Below are 26,186 nucleotides of genomic sequence, written 5' to 3' on the forward strand. Positions count from 1 at the left end.
GGGGTTCAGCACCGCCAGCTGTTCCCCTGCTGTGCAGCCGGCATCGTGTCCTGCAAAAGCCACGCAGACACAAGAACTGAAATTGAAGGGAACCTGTCCCCCCTCCCCCAGGCGTTTGTACGTTTTTAAGGCCACCTTGTACAGCGGTAATGCTGCATGTGTGCAAGGTGGCTCATAAACGTATTCTCCTCGCACATGTGGAACGGAAAACACGTCTAAAATGTGTCCTCTGTGTGACCATTTAACCGTCCCGGTGGTGTGACTTTCCTTTGTAATGACACGCTGCAACCCCCTTGGTAGCGCTGCCCGTCTTCTGGCATCATTGTTTGGCTGCCTGCGCCTCTGCGGCCGCCCTGACCCACACAACGCCCCTCGGTGTCTTATTTCTTGGGACTGCGAGGGTGTGTTTGATGGGCATGAGCAGTGCATCAGTTCGCCTGTCCCTCATCTCCTTCCGCCTTCTTCAGACTGTGCGGCTTCATGGCCGTGGCATGCGATAAGGGATCAGCTGACGCCACATAGTCTGAAGCAGGTGTAAGAACCCAAGCGAGAGGCGAACATATGTACTGCGCCAGGCCATGAATCCCAGCCCCGCAGTGTTTTAACTATGTCAATACACTGCGGGGCTGTGATTCATGGGCATCGCGAACCGCACCAGCCAACATTAAATGAGGTCAGAAGATGGGCAGCGCTAACAGCGCTAGGCCGGGGGATAACACGACAGCGCAGACTCCTGTACAGCAAATAACAACGCTCAGGAGGCTGCACCCAGCACCAAGGTGGGATTCTTGACATCTGTGCTGCGTCTCATTACAAAGGGAACTCGCGCCTCCAACACAGTTTGACTGTATAAAGGGCTAAATGTTATACGTGTTCCATTCAGCGTGTGCAAGGAGCCAAATTAAAAGAGCAACCTTTGACTTGTGCACCACTACTGCTGCATAAGCTGTGGCTCTTCTACTTTGTAACCCCTGAGGGGGGGTTAAAGGTTACCTTTGAAACTGGTTCGATTAGGCTTCGGCCTACACTCTGCTCCCCCTGCAGAGCCCTGGGCTCCAACACCGCCAGTTGGGGCCCGGTACTGCTAGCTGCACAGAGAAAAACACCAGCCAATGTGTCAGTGGGGTTCAGCACCGCCAGCTGTTCCCCTGCTGTGCAGCCGGCAACGTGTCCTGCAACAGCCACGCAGGCACAACAGACCCAAAGCTGCCGCCAGTGCAGGCTTCGGCCTACACTCTGCTCCATCTCCTCCTCCTGCTGACCCCGGGCTCCAACACCGCCAGTTGGGGCCCGGTACTGCTAGCTGCACAGAGAAAAACACCAGCCAATGTGTCAGTGGGGTTCAGCACCGCCAGCTGTTCCCCTGCTGTGCAGCCGGAATCGTGTCCTGCAAAAGCCACGCAGACACTTGCTCTTGTACCTTCTGCTCCCCATCCTGGTTCCAGTACCGTCAGCTGGTTCCGGGCAGAGCCTTTGGCTTAGGTGCCTCCCTCTGGGTATCCGAGTTCCACCAACGTCAGGTGGTCCTTGGTAGTGCTTTCAGGCACGGGTACCTCCTGCTTAGTAACCGGGTTCCAGTAACGTCAGCTGGTCCTCGGTAGTTCCATTGGCTCTTGGACCTTCGGCTACCCATCCGGGTTCCAGCACCGTCAGCTGGTTCTCGGCAGTGTCTTTTGCTCTTGTACCTTCTGCTCCCCATCCTGGTTCCAGTACCGTCAGCTGGTTCCGGGCAGAGCCTTTGGCTTAGGTGCCTCCCTCTGGGTATCCGAGTTCCACCAACGTCAGGTGGTCCTTGGTAGTGCTTTCAGGCACGGGTACCTCCTGCTTAGTAACTGGGTTCCAGTAACGTCAGCTGGTCCTCGGTAGTTCCATTGGCTCTTGGACCTTCGGGTAGCCATCCGAGTTCCAGTTCCATCAGCTGGTTCTCGGCATTTTCTCAGCCTTCTTGTACCTTCTGCTACATTTCCAAGTTCAAGAGACTAAACACGATGACCCGGAAGACCACCCCTAAGATGACGACGACACCAGAGACGACAACCACCGTGATGACGACGACCCTGGAGACGATGACCCCGAAGACCACCCCGATGACGACGACCCCGGAGACGACGACCCTGAAGACCACCCCGATGACGACGACCCCGGAGACGACGACCCTGGAGACGACGACGACCTGGAAGACCGAGAAGCAGAAGAACAAGAGGCTGCAGAACAAAGAGCAGAAGAACATTAAGCATAACACTAAATATCAGAGCAAAAAATATTATCTAAATTATAAGCAGAAGAAGACTAAGCAGTGTATGGGGGTGAGTCCGTTCCTCCTCGTGGTGCCCCTGGATAAAGCCTGATGCTGCAGGCCAAACTGAACGCGGACAAATGTAACTCTTTTGTGACAGGCAGAACGGAAGGTGTAATCTTCAAAGTTTTATAGATAACAACTACGGGAATGCCTGTCACAAATAAGAATATGATGAAGAAGTAGAATATGATGAAGATAATAGTAAAATAAAAAGAATATGAACAATGTAACCAAAAAAATAATAGGTAGAAGATGAAGAAGAAGATGAATAAGGTGAAGAAGTTGATGTCAAAGAAGCTGATGATGAGGATAATGAAGAAGAAAGTGTGGGAGAAGTAAAAAAGAAGGTGAAGGGCGTGGAAGTAGTGAAACATCAATATCTGACAAAATAAAAAAAAAAATTAACATAGTCAAAATCTTTCTACCGCCGAACGTCATAAAAAACCCCCAAAATCCTGCTATTCTATTACATTGGGCTAAACCTCTGTGCCTTTAATGTCTCCGCCACGTCCCCCAATACATCCTACATTATTCTTAGTTGTTTTCCTTCATGTAGAATGAACCTACAAGTTTATAAAGGGTTTATTTTAATTCCGATATTTTCGTCCCATTGACTTGCATTGGGATCGGGTATCGGTATCGGATTGGATCCGATACTTTGACGGTATCGGCCGATACTTTCCGATACCGATACTTTCCGATATCGGAAAGTATCGCTCAACACTAGTGATGAACGAATATACTCGTTACTCGAGATTTACCGAGCACGCTCGGGTGTCCTCCAAGTAATTTTTAGTGCTCAGAGATTTAGTGTTTATTGCCGCAGCTGAATGATTTACATCTGTTAGCCAGCATAAGTACATGTGGGGATTGTCTAGCAACCAGGCAACCCCCACATGTACTTATGCTGGCTAACAGATGTAAATCATTCAGCTGCGGCAATAAAAACGAAATTTCCAAGCACTAAAAAATACTTGGAGGACACCCAAGCGTGCTCGGGAAATCTTGAGTAACGAGTATATTCGCTCATCACTAATAGGTTTGTATCATCTGCAAATATCGATATTTTACTGTGTAAACCTACCAGATCATTAATAAATATTTAAGAGAATAGTTCCCGACACCGACCCCTGCGGTACCCCACTGGTCACATCGACCCAGTTAGAGAATATACCATTTATAACCACCCTCTGTTTTCTATCACTAAGCCAGTTACTTACCCGTTTACACACATTTTCCCCCAGACCCAGCATTCTCATTTTGTGTATCAACCTCTTGTGTGGCACATTATCCAATGGTTTGGAAAAATCAAGATATACCACATCCAATTACTCACCTTGGTCCAGTCTATAGCTTACCTCTTCATAAAAACTGATTAGATTGGTTTGACAGTAGCGATTCCTCATAAACCCTTGCTGATATGGAGTTACACAGTTATTCTCATTGAGATAATCCAGACTAACATCCCTCAGAAACCCTTCCAATATTTTACCAACAATAGAGGTTAGACTTACTGGCCTATAATTTCCAGGTTCACTTTTAGAACCATTTTTGAATATTGGTACCACATTTGCTATGCATCAGTCATGTGGAACAGACCCCGCCGCTATAGAGTCCTTAAATATAAGAAATAATGGCTTATCTATTACATCACTTAGTTCTCTTAGTACTCATGGGCGTATGCCATCCGGACCCAGAGATTTATCTATTTTAATCTTATTTAGCCAGTTTCGCACCTCCTCTTGGGTTAGATTGATGACCCTTAAAATAGGGTTTTCTTTGTCTCTCGGCATTTCACCAGCATTTAATTTTACACCATGAATACCGTAGAAAAGAAGGTGTTTAATAAATTACCATATATATTCTCGAGTATAAGCCGAGATTTTCAGCCCAAAAAAATGGGCTGAAAGTGCCCCTCTCGGCTTATACTCGAGTCATGGTCGGCGGTAGGGTTGAGCGAAACGGGTCGGCAATTTTCAGAAGTCGCCGACTTTTGGCAAAGTCGGGTTTCATGAAACCCGACCCGACCCCTGTGTGGGGTCGGCCATGAAGTCGGCGATCTTCTGAATCTGGAATCGGAATTCCGATACCGATTCCCGATATGTTTAAGATATCGGGAATTGGTATCGGAATTCAGATTTAAGTGTAAAATAAAGAATTAAAATAAAAAATATCACTATACTTACCATCTGATGCGCCCTGGTACTAAGCGGGAACCTTCCTTCCTTAGAATCAGCCTTCCAGGACCTTGCGGTGATGTTGCGGTGACGTCGCGGCTTGTGATTGGTCGCGCGGCCGCCCATGTGACCGCTCACGCGACCAATCACAAGCCGCGACGTCACCGTGACGTCACCGAAGGTCCTGGAAGGGCTGATTCTTAGGAAGGAAGGCTGCCGGAACGAAGCCGAGGGTGAGTATATTCCTATTAGGTATATACTCACCCTCGGACACGCCCTGCTTCTTTCCGGCAGCCTTCCTTCCAAAGAATCAGCCCTTCCAGGACCTTCGGTGACGTCACGGTGACGTCGCGGCTTGTGATTGGTCGCGCGAGCGGTCACATGGGCGGCCGCGCGACCAATCACAAGCCACGACGTCACCGCGACGTCACCGCAAGGTCCTGGAAGGCTGATTCTAAGGAAGGAAGGTTCCCGGTTAGTACCAGGGCCCATCAGAGGGTAAGTATAGCGATATTTTTTATTTTAATTCTTTATTTTACACTTAAATATGGATCCCAGGGCCTGAAGGAGAGTTTCCGCTCCTTCAGACCCTGGGAACCATTGGAAACCCAATGCACTGCATTGGGTTTCGAGTTTCGGCCGACCCCGACCCCGACTTTTTTATAGGATCGGCCGATTTCACTCGACCCGACTTTTGAAAAAGTCGGGTTTCGTGAAACCCGACCCGATCCTATAAAAGTAAAGGTCGCTCAACCCTAGTCGGCGGGTGAGGGGGAGCGATGATGGTCACATGCTCACCTGCTCCTGGCGCTCCTGACGTGGTCCCTGCATGTCCCACGGTCTCCAGCGCCGGCAGCTTCTTCCCCTGTTCAGCGGTAACGTGCTACCGGTCATTAAAGTAATGAATATGGACTCCACTCTCATAGGGGTGGAGCCGCATATTCATTACTGTAATGAGCATATGGGGCATATTTTAATATGGAGCATCTTATGGGGCCCATCATATACTGTATGGAGCATTTTATGGGGCTGTTCCAGCGACCGCTGAACAGAGGAAGAGCTGCGGGTGCCGGAGATCATCTGTCCGGGAGAAGCTGCCAGGGACCATGCAGGTGAGTATTTCATATTCACCTTTCCCCGTTCCACCGCCGCCCCATCTTCCGCGTCCTCTGCAGTGACTGTTCAGGTCAGAGGGTGCAATGATGTATTAGTGTGCGTGCCACCCTCTGCCTGAACAGTCAGTGCGGAGAAATGGGACGCTGAGGAGCAGCGGGCAGTGACGAGAGGTGAGTATGTCATTTTTTTTAATTGCAGCAGCAGCAGCAGCATTATATGTGGCACATTGTTATATGGAGCATCTATGGGGCCATAATTAACTGTATGGAGCATTACATGTGGCACATTGTTATATGGAGCATCTTATGGGGCCATAATGAACTGTATGGAGCATTATATGTGGCACATTGTTATATGGAGCATCTATGGGGCCATAATGAACTGTATGGAGCATTATATGGGGACATTGTTATATGGAGCATCTATGGGGCCATAATGAACTGCATGGAGCATTAAATGTGTCACATTGTTATATGGAGCATCTATGGGGCCATAATGAACTGTATGGAGCATTATATGGGGCACATTGTTATATGGAGCATCTTATGGGGCCATAATGAACTGCATGGAGCATTACATGTGGCACATTATTATATGGAGCCTCTTATGGGGCCATAATGAACTGTATGGAGCATTATATGTGGCAAATTGTTATATGGAGCATCTTATGGGGCCATAATCAGCATTTGTGCAGCATTATATGGGGCATATTTTATTATGGAGCATCTTATGGGGCCCATCATATACTGTATGGAGCATTTTATGGGGCGTATTTTGTATAGAGCATCTTATGGGGCCCATAATGAACAGTATGGAAAATTATATAGGGCTCCTGATTCAATATGGATATTCAAAAACACTTAACCTACTGATGTCTCAATTAATTTTACTTTTATTGGTATCTATTTTTATTTTTGACATTTACCGGTAGCTGCTGCATTTTCCACCCTAGGCTTATACTCGAGTCAATAAGTGTTCCCAGTTTTTTGTGGCAAAATTAGGGGGTCGGCTTATACTCGGGTCGGCTTATACTCGAGTATATATGGTAGCTTTTTCCTCCTCATCTACAACCATTCTTTCCTCACAATTTTTTAAGGGGCGTATGCTTTCACTTATGATTCTTTTACTATTGATATAGTTGAAGAACAGTTTGGGATTAGTTTTACTCTCCTTAGCAATATGTTTCTCAGTTTCCTTTTTGGCACCTTTAATTAGTTTTTTAGATAAAATATTTTTCTCCCTAAAAAACTAATTAAAGCTGACAAAAAGGAAGCAGAAGCACACTGCAGATCCCGCCTAGCTCCTAGCATAAGGTTCATCTGAAACGAAAATATTTCAAGAAAATATCTCCTAACGTAAGACAGATCATTTATGATAAACATTTAAATCGGGGTTTTTTTATATGTTGTAACGCCTACTATAGATTCTGACTCAGCAGGGGCTGCAGGTAATTGCTCTGTGCACAAAGCCGATCTATGTATCTGGTGAGAGCACAATTCTGACCCTGTATCTTTTCTGGTAAAATGATTCATAGCCTTAATAACGATGCCAGTATCCTAATATATGGTGGGTCTTATCAATCATTTAGCTGGAGGTATGATAACATCTTCACAAAGAAAAAGATGTTGAAAACGGAATGATGACTAATAATAATAATAATAATAATCTTTATTTATATAGCGCCAACATATTCCGCAGCGCTTTACAGTTTAACAGTTTCAAACACAACAGTCATAAGTAACAATGTTAACAATACAATAATTAAAGCAACTTCAGATGCCCCTGCTCGTGAGAGCTTACAATCTACAATGAGGTGGGGGAGATAGAAAGTACAGGTGTGTATTTACAATGATGTATTTACAATGATGGTCCAGCCATCTTCAGGGAGTGGGGGATAGATGGAAGTAGTGAATGGGCTACACACACACATGATTTTGATTAGGGAACGTGATAGGCCGCTTTGAACAAATGTGTTTTGAGGGTGCGCCTAAAACTATGCAAATTGTGAATGGTCCTAGTTTCTAGGGGTAGAGCATTCCAGAGGATTGGCGCAGCACGGGAGAAGTCTTGGAGTCGGGAGTGGGAGGTGCGGATTAGTGCAGAGGTTAGTCGAAAGTCATTTGCAGAGCGCAGCGGTTGGTTAGGCTGATAGACAGAAATGAGGGAGGAGATGTAAGGGGGTGCCGCACTGTGGAGAGCTTTGTGGGTGAGAGCAAGTGCTTTGAATTGGATTCTATAATGAATGGGCAGCCAGTGTAATGACTGGCGAAGAGCGGACACGTCCGAGTAACAATTAGCTAGCTAGACAACCCTGGCTGCTGCATTAAGCATTGACTGGAGAGGGGAAAGTCAAGAAAGGGGGAGGCCAATTAATAGAGCGTTGCAGTAGTCTAGTCGGGAGTGGATCAGGGCGACAGTGAGGGTTTTTGTTGTTTCCATAGTGAGAAAAGGGCGGATTTTAGAGATGTTCTTTAGGTGTAAGCAGCACGTGCAGGCAAGAGATTGTATATGGGATGTGAAGGAGAGATCGGAGTCAAACGTAACACCCAGACAGTGCACCTGCTGCCCGGGTGTTATTATGGTGCCACCCACGGAGAGGGAAATGTCAGATTTGGGGAGGTTAGAAGATGGTGGGAGCAGAAGAAGTTCATTTTTTTGAGAGGTTGATTTTCAGATAGAGAGCGGACATGATGTCGGAGACTGTGGACAGACAGTCACTGGTGTTCTGTAGTAAAGCGGGAGTACGGGGATGATGTGTATAGTTGTGTGTCGTTGGCATTAAGATGGTACTGAAAGCCAAATCTGCTGATGGTCTGTCCAATTGGGGCCGTGTAGAGAGAGAAGAGAAGGGGGCCAAGGACTGAGCCCTGAGGTACCCCGACAGCGAGAGGAAGAGGAGATGAAGTGGAGCCAGAGAATAGAACACTGAAGGAGCGGTCAGAAAGATAGAAGGAGAACCAGGAGAGAGCAGTGTCCTTAATGAATAGTGACTGGAGCCTAGAGAGTAGGAGAGGGTGGTCAACAGTGTCGAAAGCTGCAGAAAGATTGAGAAGAATGAGCAGAGAGTGGTCACCATTACATTTTGCTGTCAGAAGGTTGTTGGTCACTTTGATGAGTGCAGTTTCTGTCGAGTGTAGGGGGCGGAAGCCGGACTGGGAAGGATCTAGGAGGGAGTGAATGGAGAGGTAACAGGTAAGGCGGGAGTAGACTAGGTGCTCCAAGAATTTAGAGATGAAGAGGAGGTTGGAGACCGGTCTGTAGTTATGCAGGATGGGTCGAGGGCAGGTTTCTTTAGTAACAGAGTAACGAGAGTGCTTAAAGGAGGACACGAAAATGCCTGAGGAGAGTGAGAGATTAAAGATTGTAGTTAGGTGAGTAGTGACGACTGGATAGAGAGACTGGAGGAGATGAGAGGGAATGGGGTCGGTAGTGCATGTAGTCGGACGAGAAGAAGAGAGGAGCCTGGAGACTTCTTCTTTAGTGATGGGATCAAATGTGGAGAGTGAGCCAGGGGAGATGCAGGGATGGATGGGAGTCACTGAACTTGGTGATTGGGAGCGGATTTCCTGACGGATATTGCCTATTTTCGCTATAAAGTGGGAGGCCAGGTCATCAGCACATATGTCTGTGATAGGGGCTTGTGCTTTTGGCCTGAGGAGGGAGTGAAAGGTGTCAAAAAGTTTCTTGGGGTTGTTGGATAGTGAGGAGATCAGGGTGGTGAAGTAGGTCTGTTTGGCGAGGTGAAGGGCAGAGTTATAGGTTTTTAACATAAATTTGAAGTGTATGAAGTCTGAAGTATGAAGTGTATGAAGTGTATGATGACTGCTTTACTATTATGATCACATACTGTCTTCAATAACAGTTGTTGTTCTGTTTGCAAAATATCCTTCTCTGTATATTGCCAGATTGTAAAACATATTTCATAGTATTATGTACTATATCTAAAAGGGGTATTCCCAAAATCCAAATGTATCCCCTATCCACACGACAAGGAAGCAGTTACTGATTGCTTCAGTTCCCAAAAACTTGGCTCTATAAAACCCCTTCTTGGATGAAGCAGAGGTGCCAACGCTCAACCTCCACTCAATTAATTGTTTATGGAAGTGCTGGAAATATTGAGTGTTGTTGTTGGCTTTTTCCGGCAGTCCTGTAGACAATGAAAGGTGCAAAAGTCAAGTATATGCAACACACTGTTTCATTTAAAATGGGGCTCTGCAAAGCCCCATTCTTGAAAGTGTTGGTGTTCATAGAATATGGACTTCCAGGGATCATTGAGTGTTCCTTATTATATGTGTAGAGGATGAGTTTGTATCCTGGTAATATTCCTTTAATGTAATCATTGTAGTTTAAAAACCTCTATGGGAGACATTGGAGGCTAAAATGGGACAAAGTGTATTTTCGGCATATCACCTGCTAAAGATCTGTCTTAGCTTGTGATCAGTTTTATGGTTGAGTAAATATAACACAGGCTTTATAGATGAGATGCACTGTAAATTTGGTTCAAGAACCCTTCTTTGCTTTGTAAATGCCCAAAAAATCTGCATGTATTTTGTTAATAATTGTTCGTGAAGATCTAGCATTGTTATAACCTTATTGCTACTTGCATAGGGTGCTATATTGGACCTATAGTATTTTAAGGCTGGGTTTACATTTTTGGCCGAAGAACCACCCAAACAGGCTATTTGGCAGTTTTTAAACTGATGACCACTGACAGCAGCTTGAATAACAAATGGCTGCTCAAAATTTGTGGATAAACAGCAATTTACCATCCAACGATTAAGCAATATATGAACATTTTTGAAAACTGTGCTGATCTGCCAGATTACTGCCACAATCTATAAACCCAACCTTAGACAATCTAGGGTGACCACCGATGAGTTATTAGAAAAATACAACATAAGTCTCTTAATTGGCCAAACTCAAGGGAAAGAAAAATTGATTCACCTTAAATTCATAGATTTCTTTTACATTCATATTCTAGTAATACGGAAATAAAAGATACCAAAAAAAGTCACATAACACACGGATAACATCTAGAAAGACATTAAACAATTGCAGTTGTGCATCTAGAACCTCACGGCCATTACAGTAATTCCATCATAAATATTTGGCCAATCCAAGACAGAATTGAATTACAATGACTCTCCCATCAAAGGCAAAGTACGATAACATCTGTTCGCTCATGTTATTTGGCCAAATGCTCCATAACCCATGAATTGTGTTAGGGATTATAACTTAGAAAAGTTTATGATTGTTCTCTCTGTCCCATGTTTTCCAGTTATGAGCTTCCAGACTCTCACCTTGCTGATGAAAAAGTCATGGAAGTCCTTCTTGATAAAGCCAACTTCCGTAACTTCAAGCCAAAGCCGTTTAATATGAAAGAATTCTATGATCGCACTGGACATGACATCCGGGAGATGCTCCTCGGCTGCAAGTTTAGAGGGGAAGAGTGTGGTCCTGATGACTTTGTTCCAGTAAGATGATCTTTGATTTCACTTATGTGCAAAAGTATTTCACATCTCGGGAGGCGTTATGTTGAGTATTCATTTCTTGTCTTGCTAATCTCTACTGATCTCCTTGTGTATGACTTTGTTAATTGTGAGATCATTTGAGTTGTTTAGTTGCTTTTTTTACATAACTGGGTATTGTTTGATATGGTAAATGTTGTGGATTAACAAATTTAATACATTTAAAAATATGGCTTCTGAGATTTTCAATACTGGTTAATATGCTGCAGAGGTTCTCCAGTCTTCTGTCACTAAAGCTTATGTATTGTTTGATGAAAAGGTCTGCCCATTCTTGCTCACATTTAGACACTGAAAACCTGCATTGATGTTGCCAACGAGACTAGAGATCTTGGTACATGTAGACTTTAGAATCCCGTCTTGCCAATCTGGCTTGAAAAATCTAGAGAAAGTTTGGCCAAATAGTCTTTGAAGCCCTCAAGCTATTTGGACTCTCTCATCAGCTCTAGTGTATCTACTGCCAAGGTTGTGGCTGCACCGAGGTTGTCAATATACAGCAGAGTGAATATCACGTGCATCACTCCTTCAACTCTGTGCCTTGATTGGTTATTTCACCACCAAATTGGCAACAAATCCAACACAAGTTTCCAACGCACCAGAATTATTACTTGATGAACCTCATTATTGATTATATATAAGGCCAAAAAAAAACCTTTGGGCCTTTGTCAAACCTTTTCACTTTTTATCTTTACAAATGCCTCTTTCTGGCTCAAACGTTGCTTATATGCCTTTATATATGTTTGCATGATTCTCTTTATAGTAAAAAGTATCCACTACATATTAAAATTACCCTGAAATCCAGTATGTCGAAATTTTAAAAAATTGCTAATTGTTTTAAACTACTGCAGGCATTCCAATTTACAGTCATTCTTTTACTGCGAGTTTAAAAAAATATTTCGCCTTAGCCCTACTCTTTTGTTAGTCTTACACAGATTTAAGGGATAATTTAGTAAAACTGCCATTTCATATTCCTGAGCAAGATTCCATACCAATATAACTGTAGCAAAACATACCTGAATGACAATCTAAGTGCAGTCATTTGTGTATGTCTGTCTGAAGGCACTATATATTTAGCGAGTTGAATATACATTACACAAAATCAGGAGAACTATGCGTTCTAAAGTGAATTTGTCATCAGGTTTTTGCTATGTATCTGACAGCAGCATGATGTAGAGAGAGACCCTAATTCCAGTGATGTGTCACTTACTGGGCTGCTTGCTGTCATTTTGATTTTCTCTGGTGCAGATCTAACAGTTCTCTGAATACTGAGCTTTGTATAACCCCGCCCACACCACTGATTGGCAGCTTTTCTGTGCATAGGCAGTTGGCGGCAAATAGATGATGTTGGCGGGGTTACACAGAGAAGGAGGAATTTATGGCATGAGATAATCTCCTGCTGTTAAAATACTGATTTTACAAAATTTATAACAAGGAGCCCAGTAACTAACACATTATTGGAATCAGAGTTTTTGTCCCTACATTATGCTGCTCTCTCATTGCATAGCAAAAACCTGATTACAGATTACCTTTCTTGCTATTTAACAAAAATTATAATTTTTCTGACATAATAAAAAAATGATTAGTGCAAGATTTGACTATCAGAATAAAGTGACATTGGGAATTTGGGCAGGAAGTACACATGAGGGCATTTACTGCAGCAAATATCTGGCCAATTGCATGAACTACAAGTGCAAAAACTGCATATCCATAAACAAACCCACTATAGAGCATATATTGCCAGTCACAAAAGATGAAAGTTTTGCTCAACAATTTGAGAATACATGGATTATATTATAAATTCTATACAGATCATAATTAACTCATTATGTGCCTGCCAGATTCTGACTTGCCACCGGCCCTAATACACTTGCGGCTTCATCTTGTTTTTAATATTATGTGATTAAAAATTACATATTTTTTTAAATAGCATAAAGACTCCTGTTTTGAGCACAGAGTAAATTTGGAGCATCTCCATCATCTGTTCACATGCCAGAAAGTCAAAAAGAAAGTCAAATCTACACCAGTCCGGGGACTAGATTGTGTACGGCGATTGAAGGACACGACCTCCCATTAAGCCGCGTTCATTTTTCATGAAGTTTTCAAACATGGTTTAAAGTAGAAAAAAAAATCATGGTGAAAATATTTAATGTGCGATAATTTTATAGTTTTTCAAGACAGCTTTCTGGCATATAGTATACATGTCCCCCACAGTGTTTGCTATATCGGACCACTCCCTTCTAATACAACCAGTGTCTTGTCAATGGTTTAAAGTCCTTAAGAATGAAAAAAAGTAATAAGAAGAGCTAATGAGGAACTGATATCACAAAGCTGACAATGTGCCCTTCACAGCAGGAATACAATGTCAGAATCAGTCTGCAATGTGGTTTGCAGACACATAAAAGGTAATTCTTTTCACATGGGAACATTAGCATTTTGACAATTTGTCTCGTCATCAAGGAGAGAAAAATATCCCGTTATGAAATGATGGTTTCCCACCATTGGGAATTGTCATTTGAGCAAACCGTAATATGGATAAATGAGCTCAACATTAGCTTCATTCTTGCAGAATATTATTGTCTTTGTCTGAGAGCTTTGAAGGAGTCATAAAAGATAAAGAAATAAATCCCCTGTGAAAAAAAAAAAAATGAATATTTGAGTCAGTGAGAAGACCATTGACATTTTTTTTTTTACTAGTTAAGGCCTATTTCACTAGTCCCTGTCTCCAGTAGGTGAGGTGACAGTTTTCACACGTACCGGAGACACACTCATAGAACATTACATAATAGCTAGGAGGATACCCAATATTAAAACTTAGCTTTTACTTAGTTCATATAAAACCTAAAGTAACCCAACTAATTCCCCACTCAAATAAACAATACAGTGCTCATGTGAACCAGTGCAAAAAAAGTAAAAATTGGTTGGATCTCACCAATGATGACGGACATGTAGTCACGATACTATGCCTCCCAGCATCTTCCGCTGAGAGTCGGCGGTCCAGGTATAGGGATGGGGAAAAGGGGTAGGGTATGTACTATCCTTCCCTGTTTAACTCCGTTTATAACTCCTGTCCTCACAAGGACAAGCCCCGAGTGATCCCTAACTGTGGGCGCCACCAACAAAATGGGCAGGTTCCAAACTTCTCCCAACGCGTTTCATATCCAATGGCGGAGACTCATCAGGGGAGCAAACAAGTATGCCAAACAGGTGTTAATCATAGTCCATAAAAAGTCAGTTCATGATATCGGTCCCGCAGTGGCTGGGTACCGAAAAGTCCTCATATGCCGTATCAGTGTGCGGCCCCACACTGATACGGCATATGAGGACTTTTCACTCCCCTGATGAGTCTCCGCCATTGGATATGAAACATGTTGGGAGAAGTTTGGAACCTGTCCATTTTGTTGGTGGCACCCACAGTTAGGGATCACTCGGGGCCTATCCTTGTGAGGACAGGAGCTATAAACAGGGTTAAACAGGGAAGGATAGTACATACCCTACCCCTTATCCCCATCCCTATACCTGGACCGCTGACTCTCAGCGGAAGATGCTGGGAGGCATAGTATTGTGACTACATGTCCGTCATCATTGGTGAGATCCAACCAATTTTTACTTTTTGTGCACTGGTTCACGTGAGCACTGTATTGTTTATTTGAGTGCCGTATTAGTTGGGTTACTTTAGGTTTTATATGAACTAAGTAAAAGCTAAGTTTTAATATTGGGTATCCTCCCAGCTATTATGTACTGTTATTTCTGAGGGTGTTTTTGAAAGTGTTGACTCTATCACACTCTAGCTTACTGCATCACACTCATAGAACCATTCAAGTTAATGGGTCTGTGCCCATGTCAGTGTATTTCCATGGACCGTGTGTGCATTGGCAAAATACGTTGACGTCCGTTTTTACCAGCAGCACAGGCTGCAAAATGTCCTTTACACAAGTGATACACAGGGATGTCATCTGTGTGACAGGTACCGGCGCCTGAGAAGCAACAGTGCAGTTAGCGCTGTTCCCAAGCGCCAGGTGCTGAAGATGATTCACATCATTCTTCCCTGCTTTGCCAGCGATCAGCGTAAGCAAGGGAGAATAATGAGAGTTGTATTCAACTGATAACAGCGACAGCAGACGGTGGCTGAAGGGACTACTACTCCCATCAGCGTACACCTGCTACCACTAACACCAGTGAGAGCAAGCAGAGGCTGATGCCCATCACCTGCGCTATAAAAAATCTGGCATGGGTTTCCCTGTATTTTCTATAACCAGCCAGGCAAAACTGACAACTACAGGCTGCAACTCTCAGCTGTCAGCTTCAGCAAGTCTGAATAGAGGGGTCCCCATGCTGTTTTTATAATTATTTAAATAAATAATTATAAAAAATTGTGAGGGGTCCCCCCATTTTTGACAGCCAGCCAAGCTAAAGCTGACAACTGGGGGCTGGTATTCTCATGCTGGTAAGGGGCCAGGGATACTGACTCCCTCAGCCTAAAAATAGCAGCCTTCAGAGCCAGGCAAAGTGCCAGAATTGTCTCATCTAATAGATGTGCCTTTTCTGGGTGGCTGCGGGCTGCTATTTTTTTTGGCTGCGGGGAGCAATATCCCTGGCCCCTTACCAGCCTTAGAATACCAGCCACCAACTGTCAGCTTTAGCTTAGTTGGCTGTCAAAAATGAGGGGGGACCCAAGCAGTTTTTTTTTTAAATTATTTATTTATTATTTATTTTTGATAACCAGCCTTGCTAGCGCTGACAGCTGACAGGCTGCATTCCCCAGCTTTCAGTTTTGCCTGGCTAGTTATCAAAAATACAAGGGAACCCACCATGTTTTTTTCATTTATTTATAGCGCAGGAGCAAGCTGATGAATACTCCCATCAGCCCCCACCTGCTGTCACTGTTATCACTTGAATATAATTCTCATCATTCTCCCTTGCTTGTTCTGATCGCTGGCAGACCAGAGGAGAATTATGAGAATGGTCTTCAGCACCTGGCGCCGGGGAACATTGCTAACTCTACTGCTGCTTCTCAGGCGTCGGTATGTGTAGTACACACACGGACACTGATATCTCCAGTACCGTTTTTTTTCTGGTACAGGAAAAAAACGGACATGTGAAACTGGCCTACAGGAGTGTTCCAGAATTTTATATTTATGACCCTGACCTAAAGATTTATGCTCAGTTTGGGTCTCCAACCCAAGTACACCACATGGACAATATAAAGGGGCTTCTGGGTTAGGAGAAAGATCAGAGCCCCCCACTGCAATACTAAGACCCAAACCTAACACACAGTTGTGTCTAGTTTTGCTGCTCAACCCCATGCACTTGAATTGATGAGTTTCCTTACCAAACAACCACTATTGGTGGTCTTCATTGTTTGGGTACTGCAGAGACGGAGCTTTGGTCTTCCAATGACCTTTTGTTCTGTTGATTGGTGGGGTTTTCCTGGAGTTCTCACATTTGATTGATTATAAAATCCTGGAAAATGTGTGAAACGTTTTGCATTAGCATCAAAAGTTGCCTTTATTTAATGTATAATCTCTGTGGAAAGTTCAGCAGGTGGTTTATTATACCAAGAAATAACAAGCCTAAGTGACTTCAAGTGTTAAAAACATCTTGAATGTTTAGACAATTGGCCAGCTGGAGACAAAAGTCTTTTTAAAGCTTTTAGGTCTGTAATACCAGAATAAAATTCTTTCACTCAATTAATAAATAATATTATACTAGATAATTAAAGAAAAATAACAAAAATAGGAAAAGATAGCATTATTACGGTATTTGTCTTTGATTAAAGGTTTTTTACCACGAACATAGTACATTTTAATACTAGACCTTGGAATAAAATAAGTTCCACAATTGGATGTGTTAAAAATAATGCCCCTGCTATGACATAATCTTGTAAATGTGCCTGTGCTATGTACTGTGTAAAGGCTGTGTCGGCAAGAACATGGTCTGATCATACCACAGCTCCTGGGCAGGGGAGGAAGCAAAAGAGAGTATACAGACAGGACACCACAGGATCACAGCTGATTCTTTCTGTGATGATTATCTTTTCCCTGTCTATTTTTAAACAATGTTTTACCTGAAAGAAAAAATCATCTGCGATCCCGTGCTGTCCTGTCTGTATGCTCTTTTGCTTCCTCCTGTCATGATCCGTTACAGGGTTTAATCCTGTCTGCCCTTTTTCTGGGCGGATCATGTCAAGGGTTAACTTTGCTCTGCCTCATTCTGGGTTCAGGTTTGCTATTTAGCTCCGATGCATCCTGCTGGCGGTGGCAGCTATAGTTCTGCCTTCGGCGTGTGAATCTGACTCTGTTAGCTCTTGATCTGTCCTGCTGTGATCCCTGACTTGCCCCGTGTCTGTGTACTCCCTCTGTCTGTCCTTTTTCCAGTGTTTCCCTTTTTTTCGGCTTGATTCTATGGTTTTTTTTTACTTGGCTCGTATTCGGACTCGCTTCTGCCTTCTGTCTTTGTCTTATCTGCTTCTGACCTTTGCTGAACCCCCTGGCTTGTTCCTGCCCACGTATACTGCTGCTACTATTGGCACTTCTGCTTCTAATGTTTTTTTTACTCGGCTTGTCTGACCACTCTCTCGCCACTTGGTGGCATCTGTGCAGCTGCTCTGTGTGTGCAGTCTTACTTCCCTCTCAAGCTCCCCCTGGTGGAGGTTGTGCTATACTGCACTGCAGCAGCATGACACCTCCCCTGCCCAGGAGCTGTGGTATGATCAGACCATGTCCTACACCAGTGCTCCCCAACTCCAGTCATCAAGAGCCACCAACAGGTCATGTTTTCAGGATTTCCTTAGTATTGAAGAGGTGATAAATCCATAATCTACACAGGCAATAATTCCCTCACCTCTGCAATTCTAAGGAACTAATGAAAACATGACCTGTTGGTGGCTCTTGAGGACCGGAGTTGGGTAACACTGTCCTACACGGTCAGACACAGACATTACACAGTACACAGCAGGGACACATTTATAAGATCAGCTCAGCATAGGAACATTTTTACTAAACACATCCAATTGTATAGCTTATTTTTATTCCAAGATCTATTGACTAAAATGCATTTTGTTTGTGGGGAAACTTTTTTAATTTTCATGTCAGATCATAACATAAATACTATGGAGGAAAAATGAAATGGACAATCAAACTGGTTTCTATGGGCAACTTCTTGAATATTCCTTTTCACTAGATTCAGTAATTCTCCCTCTATTTCTCTATTTTCACACCATAATAAAAATGGAGACCTGTATGAAGTATCAAAAATGTTTAAATGTTATCAGTTTATGTGATACTTTTTATATATTTTTTCTCCATATTTTTTGAAAATCAGTGAATTATAGATTTCTTTTTAATTGTCTAGAGATAATAGAAGTTTTGACCTAGGTGCTTCCATATTGTTGATTATTGGATCCGTCATCAAAAAAAGCGATACATATGCACAAAAAGTATCTTGCTTTAATTATTCAAGGTACATTTTTCCATAACATTAAGTATACAGAAAGTAGATATTAATAACAAATACTATGCAAACTATATGGGGTGCTACCTCTAGCTTCCCCATACCCCTCATATTGCTTGCATGCCAGAGAGAAAGGAAAGAAAAAAATTAATATAATGCCTGTAATGATACATTCTGGGAACATTTCAGCCAGAGACCAGTTTTCATTATATTCATAAGGGTAGTGTATTTTGCCTGTAATTAATAATTTATTCATAACATGTAATTGGGGTCAGATTTCAGGATTTGGATTTCCACATTAGGATAATAAGTTTACTTCTAAAGAACAGATCCCGAATAGTTATTTTTTTAGTTTTACTATTATCCACCAATCTAAATTCTGAGCTCAGATTACAGGTAATTGGATCAAAGCAGATAAATACTTCAAAAGCAAAAAACAATAAATTTCTCAACAATTGTATTCAATAGCAGAAAAATTTGAGATGAGGCCACAACATATGAATTATATCTGCAGGTTTATTTATACAATGAGGAAGGACAACTAGCTAATTACCGCAAAGCAAAGATTTCTCAGTGAGACCTTCAAATTTTCCAGATCATTTAATATGCAAATTGCCTCTTTAGAGACGAAGAAGACTTGAACTCCAGTGCCACCTATTGTAAGCAATAATCCTAAAAGTCATTATCGACCCTTTAACGAGCCTTGCAATATAACAGGATAAAAGCCAAATCAGAATCTGAAATTGCAGACACAGTGTTTCGGGGTGTTGCCCCTGGTCAGTGCAAAGTATGAGATTTGATTTTGCTAAGTGAGGCTAAGACTAGGATCGAAACATTGTACCAGCAAATTGAGATTCTGGTTTGGCTTTTATCCTAAGTCATATTGTAAGGCTCGTTGAAGGGTTGATATTGACTTTTAGGATCACTGCTTCCAATAGAGGGCGCTAGAGTTCAAATCCTCTTCATCTCTGAAGAGACAATATACATATTTAATTTCCCCCAGGAGCATTGTGGCTATTAAGTCTCATCATTCTGACATGCCAAGCTTGCATATCACTCTCCACAAGGAGAAACGTTATCCCTTAGGATCCAGACAATTTAGAAATCCATTGGTAGGAAACAATCATAAAAACTAGTTAACAATTTACTGAACATTTTTCACTCTTTGGTTGAGAAGTTACAAAAATACTCCATAATTGCATTCATATTTATGCTCTGGAGCTGTTCAGAATGTAGGGCTCGATTCATTAAGACCAATGTGATACGCGCCATTTAGAGAAGGAGCATTTTGTAGTCTGATTAGGAGGCCCACGCCACTTAATGAATTTGGTGCATATTGTAAGTGGCGTGTGCCTCTGTTGCACCCCACCAGGAATATTACTTCAGTCAAGTACTGGATTCAAAATTTTTATGTAAATAACACTTGGACTTTTGCTATATTTAACAGGCAGTCATAGCCATCCCCCAAACCACCATGGCTGTTCCCCAGCTTTGACCATTTTTGCAGAGCTGCTTTAAATGAATGTAAATATGCCAAAAGTTGCAACATTTTTGAGCAACTCTGAATAATCACAACTTTTTTGTCCAGTACAAAATGTTTTACTCCAGTTTTCTGGCAAAAACGCTACAATGTATTAGACCCAAAGTGTGTAATAAAGAGGTTGTCCTCTACTGTTACACTGATGATCTATCATTAGCATTATTATTATTATTTATATAGCACCATTAATTCCATGGTGCTGTACATGAGAAGGGGTTGCATCAAAATACAATTATCACTTACAGTTAGTGTTGAGCATTCCGATACTGCAAATATCGGGTATCGGCCGATATTTGCTGTATCGGAATTCCGATACCGAGTTCCGATATTTTTGCGATATCGGAAATCGGAATCGGAAGTTGATATTACTCACCCCTCCGGCGGACCCTGGCTCTTAGCGGTGCCTCCGTTCCTAAGAATGCAGGGAGTGAAGGACCTTCGATGATGTCGCGGCTTGTGATTGGTCGCGTGAGCAGTCACATGAGCGGTCACGCGACCAATCACAAGCCGCGACGTCATCGAAGGTCCTTCACTCCGTATTCTTAGGAACGGAGGCAGACGCTTGGACCGGTGAGAGCCGGGGCCGTCGGAGGGGTGAGTATATCAATATTTTTTATTTTTATTCTTTATTTTATGCATGAATATGGATCCCAGGGCCTGAAGGAGAGTTTCCTCTCCTTCAGACCCTGGGAACCATTCCGATATTTTGTGTCCCATTGATATGCATTGGTATCGGGTATCGGTATCGGCGATATCCGTTATTTTTTGGATATCGGCCGATCCAATCCGATACCGATACCTTTGCATATTGGAAGGTATCGCTCAACACTACTTACAGTAAACAAACTAACAATGACAGACTGGTACAGAGGAGAGATGACCCTGTCCTTGCAGGCTTACATTCTAAAGGATTATGGGGGAGGAGACAGTAGGTTGGGGGTTGCAGTAGCTACGATGGTGTTGAGGTGGCCGTGTGGTCATTACAGGTTGTAAGCTTTCTTGAAGAGATGGGTTTTCAGGTTTCTTTTGAAGGATCTAAATGTGGTGGATAACCAGATGTGTTGGTGCACAGAATTTCAGAGTATGGGGGATATTCGGGAGAAGTCTTGGAGGTGATTGGGTGAGGAGCGAATAAGCGTGGAGGAGAGAAGGAGGTCTTGGGAGGACCGGAGATTACGTGAGGGGAGATATTGAGAGATTAGTTTGGAAATATACGGAGGAGAAAGGTTATGGATGGCTTTGTAGGTCAGCGTTAGTAGTTTAAACTGGATACGCTGTGAAATTGTGAGCCAATGAATGGATTTGCAAAGAGGGGAAGCAGGAGTGTAGCGAGGAGAGAGATTAAATTAGTAGGGGAGCAGAGTTAAGGACAGACTGGAGGGGTGCGAGAGTGTTAGAAGGTAGGCCACAGAGAAGGATGTTGCAGTGGTCGAGGCAGGAGATGATTAAGGCATGCACAAGCATTTTGGTAGAGTGAGGGTTGAGGAAAGGACGGATTCTGGAAATATTTTTGAGCTGGAGGCGACAGGAGGTGGCAAGAGCTTGGATGTGCGGCTTGAAAGACAGGGCAGTCAAGGGTAACTCCAGGGCAGCGGATTTTGGGGACAGGGGAAAGTGTGGTTTCATTTATTTTGATAGATAGATCAGGTAGGGAACATATGCGAGATGGAGGAAAGATAGTTAGTTCAGATTTGCCACATTGAGCTTGAGGAAGCGAGAGGATAAGAAGGAGGATATGGCTGATAGACACACTGGGATTCTGGAGAGCAGAGAGGTGACATCTAGCCAGAGAAGTAGGTCTGAGTGTCATCAGCATATAGATGGTACTGGAAGCCATAGGAACTTATGAGTTGTCCCAAGCCGAGTGTATAGATTGAGAAGAGTAAGGATCCTAGGACAGAGCGTTGAAGGACACCAACAGAGAGGGGGCGAGATGAAGAGGTAGTGTGGGAGTAGGAAATGCTAAATGTGCGTTTGCTAAGGTATGAAGAGATCCAAGATAGGGCAAGGTCTTTGACACCAAAGGAAGAGAGGATCTGTAGTAGGAGGCAGTGGTTAACTGTGTCAAAGGCTGAGGACAGGTCTAGAAGGAGGAGTATAGAGAATTGTCTGTGAGCTTTGGCTGTAAGTCGCTAGTAATTTTGGTCAGGGCAGTCTCAGTGGAATGGTGGGGACGGAAGCCAGATTGTAGGTTGTTGAAGAGAGAGTTAGATGCAAAGTGAGTGCAAAGATATGGGGCGATAGCTGGACATAGCAATTGGGTCAAGGGATGGCTATTTGAGGATAGGTGTGATTGTAGCAGGTTTGAAAGCAGATGGGAAGGTACCAGAAGTTAGTGATAGGTTGAAGAGATGGGTTAGGGATGGAATTAGTGTGATGGTGAGGTTGGGGAGGAGGTGGGATGGGATGGGGTCAAGCGCACAAGTAGTGAGGTGTGATTTGGAGAGAAGACGAGCAAGCTCCCCTTCAGTGATTTTGGAGAGGGAAGTTATGGGGTTAGGGCATTGGTCTGGTATACAAAGGGGTTGTGGTGGTTTGACAACAAAGACTTGCCTTGTTTGGTCTATCTTATTTTTGAAGTGCGTGGCAAAGTCCTCGGCAACGATCAGGTAACTCGGAGGGGGCAGTGGTGGGCGGAGGAGGGATTTAAAAGTGTTGAACAACTGTTTGGCGTTGTGTGATAAAGAAGATATGAGGGATGTAAAATATGCCTGTTTAGCAGAGGTGAGAGCTGATTTGAATGCGAGTGTTGCTTGTTTGAGTGCAGTGAAATCTTGCGAATACGTTTTCTTCCAACACCGTTCTGCAATTCTGGATACTTGCCGAAGCTTTTTAGTGATGTTATTGTACCAGGGTTGTCTATTGAATTGTCGCACTCTGCTATGCATGACGGGGGCAACCGAGTCGATGGCTGATGCAAGAGTGGCTTTGTAGAAACTAGTGGCAGTGTCTGTGTCATAGAGTGAGGATATGGATGCTAGTGGTAGGATAGAGTCAGAGAGCATGTGGGTGTCAAGGTGTGTGAGGTTTCTGCGGGGGTGCGCATGTTGCTGGACATGGGTGACAGGTGAGGAGGACAGGGATGAGAAAGTGAGTAGATGGTGGTCAGATGGAGGGAGAGGGGAGGTTGTGAAGTTAGATAGGGAGCAGAGACGGGTGAAGACCAGATCTAATGTATGTCCATCTGTGTGGGTGGCTGAGGAGGACCACTGAGTAAGTCCAAAAGATGAAGTAAGGGAAAAGAGTTTGGAGGCTGCTGACTGGTGAGTATCAATGGGGATGTTGAAGTCACCCATGATGATGGTGGGAATGTCAGCAGACAGAAAGTGAAGGAGCCAGGTGGAGAGTTGGTCAATAAAGGCAGTGGTCGGGCCCAGAGGTCGGTATATGATGGCTATTTGAAGGTTGTAGGGGGAGTAGATGCAGAGTGGACTTCAAAAGAGGGGAGGATATGGGAGGGTAGAGGTGGGAATGAGTTAAAGGTACAGTTGGAAGAAAGGAGACGGCCCACTCCACCACCATGTTTCCTGCCAGGGCGAAGAGTGTGGGTGAAGTGGAAGGCACCATAACATAGTGCAGCAGGGGAGGCTGTGTCAGAGGGTGTCAGCCATGTTTCGGTGATGCCCAGAAAGGAAAGATTACGAGAGGTAAAGAGATTGTGAATCACGTGGGGTTTATTGCAGATAGAGCGGGCATTCCATAGTGATCCAGAGAGAGGGTGCAGGGGGGTGGGCGTCATGGGCACAGATTTGAGGGGGGCAAGATTTTGGGTGTTTATATTGGGTTGGGAACAATAGGAGGGATAATAATGGGAGGTATGAGCTTTGGGGGTCCAGGATTGGGAGATATGTTGCCAGCAGTGAGGGGAAGCAGAGAGAGACAGAGCAGGTGGGAGAAGGAGACTGGCCAGCTTGTTTGTGTTTTATTAGGAGAGATCTGAAGTTGAGGAGCAAGTCAGCGGAGGAGGTCAGGTGTGGAGGCAAGAGGGAAAGAGAGATTATTAATTGGTTAGAGAGTGCTGAGGTTTGGGGATAGCGAAGGAGAGTGAGGAGTAATGGAGCCAAAACTGTTAGAGCGCATGTCAGCATGATGAGTAATTGTGGTGGAAAGGGAAAGAAATTTAGTACAGTGGTTAGTCGTACCTTCTGTTTACTTCTGCTGTTATACTTTTAGAGCCATCCTTATAGAGACAAACCATGGTCAAGACAGACCTGTGTCTCTAAATTTATAACAAGCTAAGTGCACATGAAATAGGCCAGGTGTGATCAGGAGGGAGGGGCAGCAGGGAGACTGATCTCAGACACAGGAGGGGATAAATTAGAAGTCAGAAGCAAAAACACAAACAGGAAATATACAGATTCAAATGGACAGATAAAGCCAAGTGTGTGTTGGCATCAAGGAATTAAGGTGAGAAAACATGTAGTGTGGAAAACAAAAACAAAAAATCAGTAATAGCCCCCAGCGGACATACCAGGAATAGCAGACGGATACAGGATGAGAAGGATCAGAAAAGTTGGGTGATGGTGATGGGATTTGGGTTGCAGCCAGCGGACATACCTGAGGATGAAGCAGAGGGCAGCAATGTCTGATCGGCCAAAGTCCGACACCTAGCACCCCCACCAATCAGTTGTTATCGGTGTCGGGGGCCACCAGCTGGAAGTACTCACATGCCGAGCTACTCTGTCTGCTTGTAGTAGCTGCCACGTGGTACTACACATCCATCTTCTATTGATTTGAATAGGAGGCTGATGTGCAGTATCAACCCTGGTCACTACAAGTAGACGGAGCAGCTCAGCAAGTGAGCATTACCTGCCGGCAGCTGCCGACACTGATGATGTCTGATTGGTGGGGTGGCTGGTGTCAGATCCTGGCCGATCAGACATTGATGATCTACTCTAATGATAGGTCATCAGTGTAAAAGTAGTGGACAACCTCTTCAACTATAAGCACTAAATGATGTTTAAATTATTTTAGGTCAGTTCATTTTGCAGCGGATCAGTAAACAGATATCATAATACACACAGCATACGTTATTACATAAATCTCTCAGACCTGATTAGACTGGTGTACTTACCTTTATAATCAATCTCGCAATGCCTGTAAAATCCTTTTTTTAATTTTAAAAATTTCCTCCCACCCAGCATGACTGACAGCCTCTGTGTCCTTCCTGCTGCTGAGATCTCACACTGTGTCTGGACAAGTTTCATCTTTCATTTGTGAACTTATGAGCTCTCTCACTAAATAGGTAGAATCATAAAATGCTTATTTTGTTGTCAGAATTTTACAGGCTTTCTGACATTGATGTTCAACGTAAATACACCAGCCTCACCAGTCTACCAAATCTAAATTATGGTGTATGCAGTTTAAATCATATGTCAACATAATATTACAAGGAAGTATGAGAAGCTTTTATTATATCTTATACAAAATATGCTTCTTTCTGCCACATCTACTCTCCCCTTGTCATCGGAACTCATCATTGAAAAACAGCTACAATCCTTTTTGAGGAAAATAAAATGGCTTGCAAATAGTGAGAGAGGCTGAAGGAGAGCTTGTGCTGCTGCTCTGTAGTAAGTGTTTACCTTACACTGCTCAGTGCTGCAGTTAAATGTCCTTAATGTTGCAGCTGCTGCTTCTAAACCTGCTACATAGAGATGGGAGAGCAAGAATCCCTCATGTCTGTATGTACTGCGTATAGGAGACATCGTAGTTGCTAGTCTTCACCCACTATATAGTGAAACTAATGAAAACTACAGGATATAAGTCCCGAAACAGCATCATTCCTCATGTACACACAAATAACAGGTCATTCTGAAAAGTCGTTTGATAGACAGCTACGCTTTAAAGAGAACCTGTCACCATGAAAATGCAGACATCATCTTATACAGCAAGAATTGTTAAGTAGATTGATATAGGTTTACATTTCTTGTGTCAAGAAATTTTCTTTCTCAGGTCTTGTGACACTTCTCTTCCACGTGGTGCCATCACTGACAGCATCAATTGTGAAAGGATTTTCTTTAAATAATGACCTTTTACAGTCACCTTTGCTGAATACCTGTTTAACCCCTTCACGATACATG

The 26,186-nt window shown here is 43.5% G+C and overlaps 1 protein-coding gene across 1 annotated transcript in view; it reads left to right on the top strand.

Moving 5' to 3' along the window:
* ASIC1 (acid sensing ion channel subunit 1) overlaps window positions 1–26,186 on the top strand; it is a 360,279-nt gene that overhangs the window by 86,761 nt on the left and 247,332 nt on the right. Inside the window, exon 3 of the mRNA XM_077298058.1 lies at window positions 10,871–11,066. Coding sequence (XP_077154173.1) covers window positions 10,871–11,066 — 196 coding nt within the window. The remainder of the gene's footprint in view (window positions 1–10,870; window positions 11,067–26,186) is intronic.

The sequence above is a fragment of the Ranitomeya variabilis genome, chromosome 3 (genome assembly GCF_051348905.1).
Source record: "Ranitomeya variabilis isolate aRanVar5 chromosome 3, aRanVar5.hap1, whole genome shotgun sequence".
NCBI lineage: Eukaryota > Metazoa > Chordata > Amphibia > Anura > Dendrobatidae > Ranitomeya > Ranitomeya variabilis.